The following is a 12,719-nucleotide window of genomic DNA, read 5'->3' as shown; positions in this document are numbered from 1 at the left end:
ATAATAGTGATTAAAAAAACTAATCACAATTAATAACACTTTAATCAAGCTGTTAAATTGAAACTTGTTAAATATTTTAGATGTTTTTCTGCATTTTCAAATATAGTGATTTCAGTTACAACACAGAACACAAAGTGTTCTCTGCTCACTTTATATTATTATAATGTAAAATGATAAACAAAAGAAAAAGTATTTTTTCAATTCACATCATACAAGTACTGTAGTGCAATCTCTTTATCGAGAAAGTGTAACTTAGAAATGTAGATGTTTTTTTTGGTTACATAACTTCACTCAAAAATAAAACAATGTAAAACTTTAGAGCCTACAAGTCCACTCAGTCCTACTTCTTGTTCAGCCAATCGCTAAGAGAAACAAGATTGTTTATATTTACAGGAGATAATGTTGCCCACGTCTTATTTACAATGTCACCAGAAAGTGAGAACAGGCATTCACATGGGACTTTTGTAGCCGTCATTGCATGGTATTTACATGCCAAATATGCTAAACATTCATATGTCCCTTCATGCTTCAACCACCATTCCAGAGGACATGCTTCCATGCTGATGACACTTGTTAAAAAAATAATATGTTAATTAAATTTGTGACTGAATTCCTTGGGGGAGAATTGTATGTCTCCAGCTCTATTTTATCCGCATTCTAACATATATTTCATGTTATAGTAGTCTCGGATGATGACTCAGCACATGTTGTTTGTTTCACTGCAGATTTGATAAAACGCAAATATGGTACCAATGTGAGATTTCTAAAGATAGCTACAGAACTGAACCCAAGGTTCAAGAATCTGAAGTGCCTTCCAAAATCTGAGAGGGACATAGTGTGGAGCATGCTTTTTTGAAGTCTTAAAAGAGTAACACTCTGATGCAGAAATTACAGAACCCGAACCACCGAAAAAAGAAAATCAACATTCTACTGTTGGCATCTGACGCAGATGATGAAAACGAACATGTGTCGGTCCGCACTGTTTGGATTTTTATCAAGCAGAATCAGCATGGGTGCATGTCCTTTGGAATGGTGGTTGAAGCATGAAGGCACATATGAATCTTTAGCAAAACTGGCATGTAAATATCTTGCAACACCACATTTAATAGTGCCATGGGAATGCCTGTTCTCACTTTCAGGTGATATTATGAACAAGAAGTGGGCAGCATTATCTCCTGCAAATGTAAATAAACTTCTTTGTCTGAGCGATTGGCTGAACAAGAAATAGGACTCAGAGGACTTGTAGACTCTAAAGTTTTACATTGTTTTATTTTTGAATGCAGTTTTATTTGTACATAATTCTACATTTGTAAGTTCAACTTTCATGACAAAGACATTGCACTATGGTACTTGTATTAGGTGAATTGAAAAATACTATTTCTTTTGGTTTTTTACAGTGAAAATATTTGTAATAAAAATAAATATAAAGTGAGCACTGTACACTTTGTATTCTGTGTTGTAATTGAAATCAGTATATTTGGAAATGTAGAAACCATCCACAAATATTGAAATAAATGGTATTCTATTATTGTTTAACAGTACAATTAATTGCATGATTAATCACAATTAATTTTTTAATCATGTTATTAATCATGATTAATTTTTTTAATCACTTGAAAGCCCTAATTTAATTCAAATGAATTGGCTTTTTGCAGTAATGTTACTATAACCTAGCCCAGAAATGACCAGATAATCACAGATTTCTCTTAAATGCTCATCTCTTAGTCCTCCTAGCTCCATAGGAAGATTCTCTAACCCACCGCCAGGTTATTAAAGATTTTTAGGCACTTAACTCCCCCACAAATTAGGGGGAATTAAGTGCCTAACTACCTGTTTACTTCTCATTCCCCGGGGGGGCTGGTGAAAAGGGAGAATGGAACACCCACTGCATTACACTGATTTAACAGGCACATATTACTAATTCCCCAAATCACCATCACTTAAAAGTGATCATTAAAATCAGCTGTCTCAAGGCAGGCTGGGTTAGGAGGCACTATGCCTTGGTGTAATGCATGCAGTCAAGCAGAGCAGCAGAAAACAGGTATCCCTCTGGGTGCATGGAGACATCTCGGCAGATGGAGGCAGACCCTGTGAAGGGACCGAGAGAAGCAGAGAGACAGTGAAAACCAGCTCCATCTCCCCAAGCCCAATCCGCTTCTGAGGAGCAGTTGCCACTTCACAGTCAGGATTAAAAGTAAGTGCTGCAATCCTTCAGACAAATCCTGATGCTCTGACTCATTTGCTCACTGTTTTCTCCAGTAAAACTCGCACTGAGCAGGATCAATGGGAGCTTTGCCTGAGTCTGAACTTCAGGATCTGTGCTTTTTTTTTACTGTTGGGGTTATTGCTTAGCTAAATGGAGACATTTCATTTTTGCTATCCCCTACAGTGGGAGATAGGGGCTTTCAGTACATTTTAAGAGGCATTCATGGTGCATGGAAAATCCATGCAGATCAGGAAACAGCAGCCTCCTCTGTCACTATAGCACGCACATTAACAGCACAGTTCTTGCTCTGTCTCACAGCCGATTCTCCTCTTGATATGTATCAGAGCACCTCCTGATATTGCTGCACTGCAAGGCTGTAGAGAGGGGCTGGGAGCGGTGAGTTATGGTTACTCCATAGCAGCCGGGACACAGCAGAGACTTGGCTTGCAGTTCCAGTCCCCTATCAGATGGGCTGCAGGGTGCAACTGGAGGCAGAAGGATACTCAGGGTTTCCCTGGTCCGTCTGTGGGAAGCTGAGAGGGGCCAGGAAGGAATTTTCCCCTGGTTCAGATTGGCAGAGACCCTGGGAGGGGGGTTCACCTTCTCTGAAGCATGGGGCACTTGCAGGTTTGAACTAGTGTAAATGGTGGATTCTCTGTAACTTGCAATCTGTAAATCATGATTTGAGGATGTCAGTAACTCAGCCAGAGGTTATGGGTCTGTTACTGGAGTGGGTGGGTGAGGTTCTGTGTCCTGCAGTGTTCAAGAGGTCAAACTACATTATCATCATGGACCCTTCTGACCCTGAAGTCTATGAGTGAGCCGTGCGTGTATCTGATGGGGATATTTCCTTTCTGCAGGGCTCCAGTCAGATTCAGGTTTGCCCTCTTTTCTGTGACACTGATCATCCTGGGGATAGATTGCAAACCATTTGTTCCCCAACCAGTGGGACAGGACGTCAGTGACTCTGGTTCTCAGTGCCGTAGGGCAGGGTCTCTCCTTTTCCCTTTACCCCTGCAGGAGCGTGGGAGGGGAGCAGAGAGGCAGCTAAGATGCACGGAGCTTTCCCTGAGCTAGGGAGAATGTAAGGAACAGACCCTCCCCTACTGCATGGATGTGGCAGAGCAAAGCAACATGAACCCGGAGCCCCCTCCTGCCCCCTCCCTCTCCGCCAGCTCCTGCTGCTTCCCCAGGCCCTGAAAGGAATGACTGAGCGACGAGAGACTAGTTCAGCCTGGGTGGTTTGCTGGGGCATTTCCTTCTTCACCCCACAGACACCTGTGTAGGGCCCTGGAGAATAAGGAGCCTGGTGGGAGAACGGGACAGAAGAGCAGCCAGTGTCCAGGGAGCACTGGACAGATACAAGGCACAGCGCACTACCCCCGTGGATGGGCAGAGGGCACAGAACAAGGAATGGCTGCTAGGAGCACTTGGGGGGCAAAGTACATGTATCAGAGCTGCTTAAACAGGGAACATTGCTTCATTTAGGGGTGGGGTGAAAACAGCTGCAAATTTCAAAGTCCTTTTGGATCTCCCGTTTTCAGTGAGGAAGCTACTGAGCCCTGTTGAAAATCTGGCCCCAGTTTTGATTGCCTAGCCAAGAGTTCCTTTGAAAATCTATGGTTTTGGAAGGGCTTTTAAAAATGTATTCACTTCTAAATAAAGTAGCCCATGGGAATTCACTGACTGTGTCAACAAATTGCCTAAAAAAACCACTGGTGGCACAGGCAGGGGTTTGGGCTAACCACATGAGTATGTATCCATGGGGTTAGGTGGGATTGTGCCTGGGAGCTAGCCTGAGCAGCAGGGGTGCTGGAACAATTTGTATAGTGGGGGTGCTGAGAGCCATTGAACCAAGCTGTAAACCCTGTATATAATGGAAACCCCTTCAAGCCAGGGGGTGCTGCAGCACCCCCGCACCCCTAGTTCCAGCACCTATGCTGAGCAGACACCAGTCGGCATTAGCTGGAGCAGAAATAGCAGAGGTTGGTCTATGCGAGCTATCACACCTTTGACATGAAGAAATTAGTAGCACGCAAACAAGGGGTTATCCATCCATGTGGATAAAAAGGATGCCCACAGTTACACTAAGATTGAAAATTTACAAAGCTCTCATACTTCAGGAGACAGGCCAACAAGTAACAGGCTTGGGGTTAGAGAGAAACGTTCCATATATGTATGTTAGAGCACAATTGTCCATTTGGTGATCTTACACACTGATTTCCAGCATTTGCTCGTGGCTACTGTCAAACATAGGGTACAAGACTGGATGTAAGAGTGGGCTGGTTGGGTGTGAAAATTGCTATATTTCTTGTTTCTTACAAGTTTGCAACATATTAATTACTTGACTCTGTAAGAAAATATAAATCCTCATCTTAGTTTGCTCTTTGGATTTTTAAAGCTAATTGCTTGAATATTTATTCTGGTTTATTCATGCTGTATGTTCTAATTATTTTTCATAATTTCTTCTTAAAGTAGCTATATTGCATGGAGAAAAGAAAATGTGGAAATCAAACGTCGATCACAGAATTCAATCTCCTGGATTTCAGGAATCTTCATGGATTGCAGATTCTTCTCTTCCTGCTGTTCCTAGTGATCTACACTGTTACTATGGCTGGGAACATCCTCATTGTTGTGCTAGTTGTGGCTGATCAGCATCTGCACACCCCCATGTACTTTTTCCTGGGGAACTTGTCCTGCTTGGAGACCTGCTACACCTCCACCATCCTGCCCAGGATGCTGGCCAGTCTCCTGACTGGGGACAGAACCATCTCATTTAGTGGTTGTATCATACAGCTTTATTCTTTTGGTTTCCTAGTGGTGACTGAATGTTTTCTCCTGGCAGCGATGTCTTATGATCGGTATTTAGCGATATGCAAACCCCTGCACTATTCAGCCCTTATGAATGGGAGGTTCTGTCTCCAGCTAGCAGCTGGGTCTTGGGTAAGTGGCTTTCTGGCTATTACCATAATTATATTTTTGATGTTGCAGTTAACGTTCTGTGGCCCCAATGAAATAGACCATTTCTTTTGTGATTTCATTCCACTTCTTAAACTGTCCTGCAGTGACACGCAACTGATTTCAATGGTAAGTTTATTCCTTTCCTTCTTTGATACATTTCCCCCTTTTCTACTAACGGTGGCATCCTACATATATATCATCACCACCATCCTGAGAATCCCTTCCACCACTGGGAGGCAAAAGGCCTTTTCCACCTGCTCATCCCACCTCATCGTGGTGACCGTTTTCTATGGAACCTTAGTCATTGTCTACATGCTACCAAAAAACAACACACTGAGAGACCTAAATAAAGTGTTCTCTGTCTTCTACACTGTCCTGACTCCTCTGCTCAACCCCCTCATTTACAGCCTGAGAAATAAGCATGTAAATATGGCCCTGAGAAAAGTTCTTAGTAAGTTTGCTGGATCCAGTTCACAGCAGGTGTAAACTGTAGTCAATGAAACTGTGCTGATTTACTCCAACTGGTTATCTGGTCCGGGGTGATCACCAGAATTTGGATGGCTATAATAAGATGAGGATTAATCAATCTGTTTTAAATGCTCTGATGGGGGCTGCATGTTGATGATTCCATACTTAAACCACATGATGCATCATGGGAGACTGTGAGCATATAGTGAGTTCTGAGGCAGCTCCTTCAACTTTAGTGCCTGTGTCTGGCATGTGAGGCCTTGAGAGTCTCTGGGGTGCAGGCTTCTTGAATACAACTCATGTCCCACTGTCTCCCCCAAAGTGGAGAATCTGAATGGATCTAGGCTGTTCTCAGTTGTAGCAGATGACAGAACAAGGAGTAATAGTCTCAAGTTGCAGTGGGGGAGGTTTAGGTTGGATATTAGGAACAAACTTTTTCACTAGGAGAGTGGTGAAGCACTGGAATGGGTTACCTAGGGAGGTGGTGGGATCTCTTTCCTTAGAGGTTTTTAACTCAGGCTTGATGAAGCCCTGGCTGGGATGATTTAGTTGGGGATTGGTCCCGCTTTGAGCAGGGGGGTGGACTAGATGACCCCCTGAGGTCTCTTCCAACCCTTATATTCTATGATTCTAAATCTGACCAAATTGCACAGGACAAGATCTATGCCAGGGCTGAGGATTCTGAATATATATAACTAGGTGAAAAGGTAATTGACCTGATGGATATCCATAGTGTCTGTGTATGTAGCATTTTACAATTCTGTCCAATTTCCATAAAAATGAAAAAAAAATAAAGTATCTAATTTGTTGTCTCTTTCTTTTAATGTACCTTTAACAGTCTGTGAATTTACATGCATTCATTTTCAGATAGGTGAGGAAATACCTTTTTATTGGGCCAACTTATGTTGGTGGAAGGAACAAGCTTTTGAGCTATACAGAGCTTTTCTTCAGGTTGTGCTATCAAGTCATTTTCAGATATCAGTTCTGGAAAAAAGTCAACAAGCAAAACAAACACACACAACCCAAACATAGTATCTTCCTTCTCATGTATATTATCAGATTCCAGGATTGTCACTCAGAAGCCTAGAATGTCTATTGAGTCAGATTGGTAGAGAGCTCTTTTTGTTTGGAATATCACCACGTTCAGCCCTCACTGGTATTCATGGTTTGGTCTCATCCCATTTTTAAGTTCTTAGACATTTTCAGCTTTTTTTTACACATAGGACTTCATGAGAGTTTAGGATTTCAACTACTAGTCTGTAAATAATCCATCCGTTCAAACCATTGTCTACTTCCACAAGCTTTTAGCCTGTGGTGTACTTGTCTAAATGGAAGGTGTTTGCTTAAATATCAAGAAGTGCCAACCTAGCTGTAAGTAAAATATAGGATCAAATGTCTCCTAATACCTATGAATTGTGCAAATAGATGTCATGGTCTTGATACAGGAGTGACTTGGTGGAATTCTCCGGCTTGTTCTATGCAGGGGGCTAGGTCATGCTGGTCTTTGATTCCCCTAAAATCAGTGGATGAAACCCTGATCTCATTGAAGTCAGTGCCATTGGCTTTAATGGGGCCAAGTTTTTGCCCTGTGAATTTACCACCCACTGGCAGGAACATGCCCTATTGAACAAGGTACAGGAGTGGCAGGAGAATCCAAGCCAGGTGCAACTATGCTGTGCTGGCTTCGCAATGGTGTTTTCTGTGCAAATATTTTTGATTCAGTGCTTCCCAGTGAGGGATGGTCTGCAATGGTCCAGGCAGGAAGATGGCTCAAGATGTTTCCCTCATCAGCTTCCCCTTAAGGGTGGTTAAGGTAAAATGCCTGAACTATGGGCTCTGTTGACTCTGGGTTGGTCCCAGACAGTCTACAGAGCTCGTTTGATTAGGAGGGACCAAAGCCTAACAAGACTTGAAGAAGCCTCCAGGGTTTGAAAGGACAGCCTTTTGGAAAGGGGCACTGAAGGGGAAGAGCAGGGCTGTCTAAAGCAGCTAGGCTTGCAATTACAGCATGGCATGACTTCAGGTAAAACAGACATGCATACAGGTTGCTTTCTGTTTTCAAATCCTTTCTAATCTAACACTTTGTTCCAACTGCTAAACAAATATACTCTATTTTAAGGAAGCTACTAGTCACAGGTTCCCAGAGGGAGGAAACTCAAGTGCCATGGGTATGTCTACCCTGCTGCCGGGTGTGTGCTTCACTACTTGTGCTCTAGTTAGCTCAATAAAAGTAGAAGTGAGGATTCTATCACAGTGGTTTCAGAGAAGGCTGCACAATGGAATACATATCTGGGGTGGGAGGTCAGGTGGACTTGTGCAGCCTATGCTATCCTGTCCTTGCTTGTACTTTTAGTGCATGAGCTGGAGCACAGCTAGTGCTGATATGTCTACACGAGCTGCCAGTCACATCCCTGGCTGACGGAACTTCAGAGGGTGAGAACTCTGAGATTCCACCCTGAGGCAGGTTAAAAAGACCTGAGAGGCAGCCAGCCCCATAACTATGGGCTGGTCTACACTGGGCGGGGGATCAATCCAAGATACGCAACTTCAGCTACGCGAATCTTAACGAGACGCGATATATCGATTCCAGATAAATCGATTGCTACGCGCCGATACGGCTGGTAGTGAAGACGTACCCTAAGACAATGGGATTTTCCAAGTTACTCAATGGAGTTAGGAGCTGAACATTGGGTACCAAAGAGAGTTGGATGACTAACTGCCTTAAGCTCAGTGGAAAATCCCAACCTTTGCACACAATGTAACTAGCATTATGTTTTCTAGTGCTGCAACTTTCTTCCTTTGTAATTGGTCTCCTGCCCTGCAGTGGGATGCACACAGGGGAAAACAGGAGGTGGATTCCTCAAAGCTTATGGTAAAGGTTCAACTGAGCCCAGACACAATAGGAGTGGTTCTTAGATGTCCCGGTAAGGTTTGGGGTCCCATTGTGCTGGTTCTTGAATACAAGTAAAATTAAAAGGCCCTGTCTGAAAAGGGTAAGGTCTAAAGCTCCAATCTCAGCAGCTGATTCCATGTCAGAGGGTCCCTGTGGTTCCATGTACCCCACTAAGATCAATGGAGCGCTGATGGGAAGAGTTTGCAGTGGGGGAGTGTTGTAAACACTCAGAGAGAACAGACCTCCTGGGGAACAGTGTGTCACTCTCTCTCCTACACATACATGCTCATCTATCCCTCTTCCTATCCCCATTCCTCCTCACTTATCTAGCTCCATATATACCTACCTACCTGTTCCCCAACTACTTGTTTATCTAGCCCCATGTATACCTACCTACCTAACTGTTCCCCTATCAACTCATCTATCTAGCCCCATGCATATCTACCTACCTGTTCCCCTAGCTACTCATCTATTTAGTCCCATACATACTCCTCTATCTATTTATCCCCATACAAGTGTTATGTCTGCTCTTACTTTTTCAGTGTATCATCTACTAGGGTTGCTAGATTTTTTTTTGTGTTTGACAGATAACTGGGTTTCTGATAAACTGGATACTTCTGCAGAAATCCTTTATTATTTATTAATATCATCATAATTATTGTTTATTATTAGTGCCTCACAGGACCCAGACAGGTTCAGGACCATTTGTGCCAGGTCCTATTCAAACATAGAAAGAGACAAGCCCTGCCTTGAAGGTATTGGGGTATGTCTGCACTGCAGCTGGAAGCCAGCCTCCCAACCTGTGGAGACAGACTTGTGCTACCAGGGCTTGAGCTAGCATGCTAAAACTAGCAATGTGGTTGTTGCAGCAGTGGTGGGAGCTTGGGCTACCCACCCACACTTGGACCCACCCAAAGGAAAATTGGGATTTTGGGTAAAATAAAATAAAAATGTCTGTTTTCCTCAAAGAAAAGATTTTTCTCAAAAAAAGAGAGGAAAAAAAAATCTCTTTTGTGCTGGGCTGAGCTGGGAGTGGAGATCAGCTTCTTGTCCACCGTTTTGCTCTTCTCAGCCTGGAATAGAAAAAGTCACCTAAGGTCTGAACAGTAAGTGTGCCCTGTCATGCCAAAGGCTAGGGGAAAGAAATGTCCTAGGATCTGCACATAGCTTGGCATTGGAGCTTCTCCATCCAAAGGAAGATCTCTCTAAGGAGATGTTTATATCCTTAGATTGGTGTTTGGTTGCTCAGACTAATATCCCTACACAGTATGGGTGAGATTTTCAAAGCCATCTGTGGGATTGATCTATCAATCTGTCTGTCTGTCTGTCTGCATTAGGTACCTGTATAACCCTCATCACTGCAGTATCCGAGCACCTCACAATGCTTTGATGCACAAAGACGCGATATAATGGAATTTCTCGGCTTGTCTGTCTGTTGGTCCACCTCTCTGCATGCAATGCAGTAATGTTTGAACACCACATCTGATCCAGTCCAAAACTTCAGGGGATGTTCTAAGCCTCAGTGGGCAGAATTGTAATGTTGTTGGATGAAAATTGGAAAGCACAAAAGGGGAAAATGGGGGATACACAGAGTCCTGACATCTGGTTACAAGACCCATCCTCTTTAACTAGGGCTTGGTCTACACTTAAAAAATAGATCAACTTAGCTTGGTCACTCAGGGTTGTGAAAAATTCTGAACCCTGAGTGGTGTAGCTAATTCAGTCTAACCCACAGTGTATGCACAGCTAGACTGATGGAATAAGTCTTCTATTGACTTAGCTACTGCCTCTCAGAGAGGTGGTTTAAGAACATCAATGGAAATCTTCTTGTCAATGTAGCAAGAACCTGAAGGGGGGTTCCAAAGAGGATGGATCTAGACTGTTCTCAGTGGTAGCAGATGACAGAAAAAGGAGCAATGGTCTCAAGTTGCAGTGGGGGAGTTTTAGGTTGGATATTAGGAACAAACTTTTTCATTAGGAGGGTGGTGAAGCACTGGAATGGGTTACCTAGGGAGGTGGTGGAATCTCCTTCCTTAGAGATTTTTAAGGTCAGGCTTGACAAAGCCCTGGCTGGGATGATTTAGTTGGGGATTGGTCCTGCTTTGAGCAGGAGGTTGGACAAGATGATCTCCTGAAGTCCCTTCCAACCCTGATATTCTATGATTCTATAGCAGCCACTTCAGTAAATACTCAATGGAAGCCAATGGGAATTGGATTCAGTAAGAAGGAGGAGGGAATGTGACTGAATATGGAGTAAGGATGGCAAGTGTAAGGACCTAAAGATCTTACACTATGGAAATTCAGATGGATGAATGAGTAGATAGCCAGATAGATGCATGCAATCAGGGCCGGTGCAACCATTTAGGTGATCTAGGTGGTCGTCTAGGGAGCTAGGATTTGGGGGGTGCTATTTTCTTCGGCAGCGACCACGGCGGCCGGATCTTCGGCCACCCCGGTCGCTGCTGACATTTAGGCGGAGGGAGCTGGGGCAGTGGAGCACGGGGAAGGCTGCCTGCAGCAAGGGGGGGGGGGGGCGTCATGCAGAGGAACTCCCCGCCCCAGCTGACCTCTGCCCCGCCTCCTCCCCGAGCTCACCGTGGCTGCTTCACTTGTCCCGCCTCCCAGGCTTGCGTGCTCGGGGAGGAGGCAGGACAGGGGTGAGCTGGGGCGGGGGAGGTGCCTCAGGGTGGGGGGTGGGGAGCTGGGGTGGGGGAGGTGCCTCAGGGCGGAGGGGGGAAGATGGCGCGGGGGGGCACCTCAGGGTAGGGGCTCGGGGACGGGGGGGGCGCAAGGTGGAAGTTTCGCCTAGGGCGCAAAACATCCTTCCACCGGCCCTGCATGCAACAGGAATAATAAAACCACATAATAATTTCACATAGACTCTGTGGAAAATTTATTGGTTCACCTCTTAATAGAAAATCATCAGTAATTTGAACTCTACCTTCACAGTCAATTTTCTTGCACATTTGTTATTTTAATCTAAAGCATTAATGGAGTGTCTGCCTTCCAAAGAAATCAATAAATTCTCTAACCCCTTTGCTTAAAGCCTTTTTAACTTCCTTGTTTCTCAGGCTGTAGATAAGTGGATTGGCCAAGGGAGTCAGGACAGTGTAGAAGAGAGAGAACAGTTTATTCAGGTCTCTCAGTGTGTGGGTTTTTGGTAACAGATAAACAAGAATCAGGGTCCCATAGAAGATGGTCACCACAATAAGGTGAGAAGAGCAGGTGGAAAATGCCTTGTGCCTCCTGGTTGCAGAAGGGATTCTCAGGATAGTGGTGATGATGCACATGTAGGAAGTCAGGGTTAATAGAAAGGGGCCCACTGCTATTAGGGAGGAGAGAATAAAAGCCAGAAGTTCTATCAGTTCAGTGTCACTGCAGGAAACATTTATCAATGGGGTCAAATCACAAAAGAAATGGTCAATTTCATTGGGGCCACAGAAAATCAAATGGGACAACAAAAATATAATTATGGAATTAATTACAGAGCAGATTATCCAGCAGCCAGTAATGAGAAGTAAGCAAAATCTGCCATTCATCATCATTGTATAATGCAGGGGTTTACATATTGCTAAATACCGATCATACGACATTGCTGCTAGGAGATAACATTCTGAACCTGCGAGGCAACCAAAGAAATAATATTGTACAAAACAGCCAGTAACAGAAATGGTTCTGTCCCTAGTCAGGAGACCAGCCAGCATCCTGGGCAGGATGGTGGAGGTGTAGCAGGTCTCCAAGCAGGACAAATTCCCCAAAAAGAAGTACATGGGGGTGTGAAGATTCTGATCAGTCACAATTAATGCAATGATGAGGATATTCCCAGCCATGGTCACAATGTAGATCACCAGGAACAGCAGGAAAAGACTGGTCTGCAGTTCCTGGAGACTCCCGAATCCCAGTAGGATGAATTCTGTGATGGATGTTTGATTTCTCCATTTAGTGTTTACCATGGGTCTGATTTCCTAAGAACAAGGAAATGAAATGAAAAATGGAAGTGAATAATATAGGCAAAAATCTCAATTGCCATCCATACATTTTCACAGAACAAAGTGATTTTTTTCTAAAGGGTAACTGTCGAAATTCTCTTGCCATGTGTATTGTACTCCAGAATAAATATTGGTGAATCCTTGACAGAAACCTCATAATTAAGAAAGAAAGAAAGAAAGAAAGAAAGAAAGAAAGAAAGAA

At 43.8% G+C, this 12,719-nt stretch overlaps 1 protein-coding gene and 1 pseudogene across 1 annotated transcript; one reads left to right on the top strand and one right to left on the bottom strand.

Moving 5' to 3' along the window:
• The first annotated feature begins 4,690 nt into the window (after positions 1–4,690).
• Positions 4,691–5,710, top strand: LOC101950168 (olfactory receptor 10A7-like; annotated as a pseudogene).
• Positions 5,711–11,515: 5,805 nt separating this feature from the next.
• On the bottom strand, positions 11,516–12,481 carry LOC101950454 (olfactory receptor 6B1-like). The gene has a single exon (XM_005309055.2). The coding sequence runs from the start codon at positions 12,479–12,481 to the stop codon at positions 11,516–11,518; it is 966 nt and encodes a 321-aa protein (XP_005309112.2).
• Positions 12,482–12,719: the final 238 nt, after the last annotated feature.

This window comes from Chrysemys picta, chromosome 13, assembly GCF_011386835.1.
Source record: "Chrysemys picta bellii isolate R12L10 chromosome 13, ASM1138683v2, whole genome shotgun sequence".
Lineage (NCBI taxonomy): Eukaryota > Metazoa > Chordata > Testudines > Emydidae > Chrysemys > Chrysemys picta.
The sequence above is the reverse complement of the archived record's forward strand: the minus strand, read 5'-3'. Positions and strand labels throughout refer to the sequence as shown.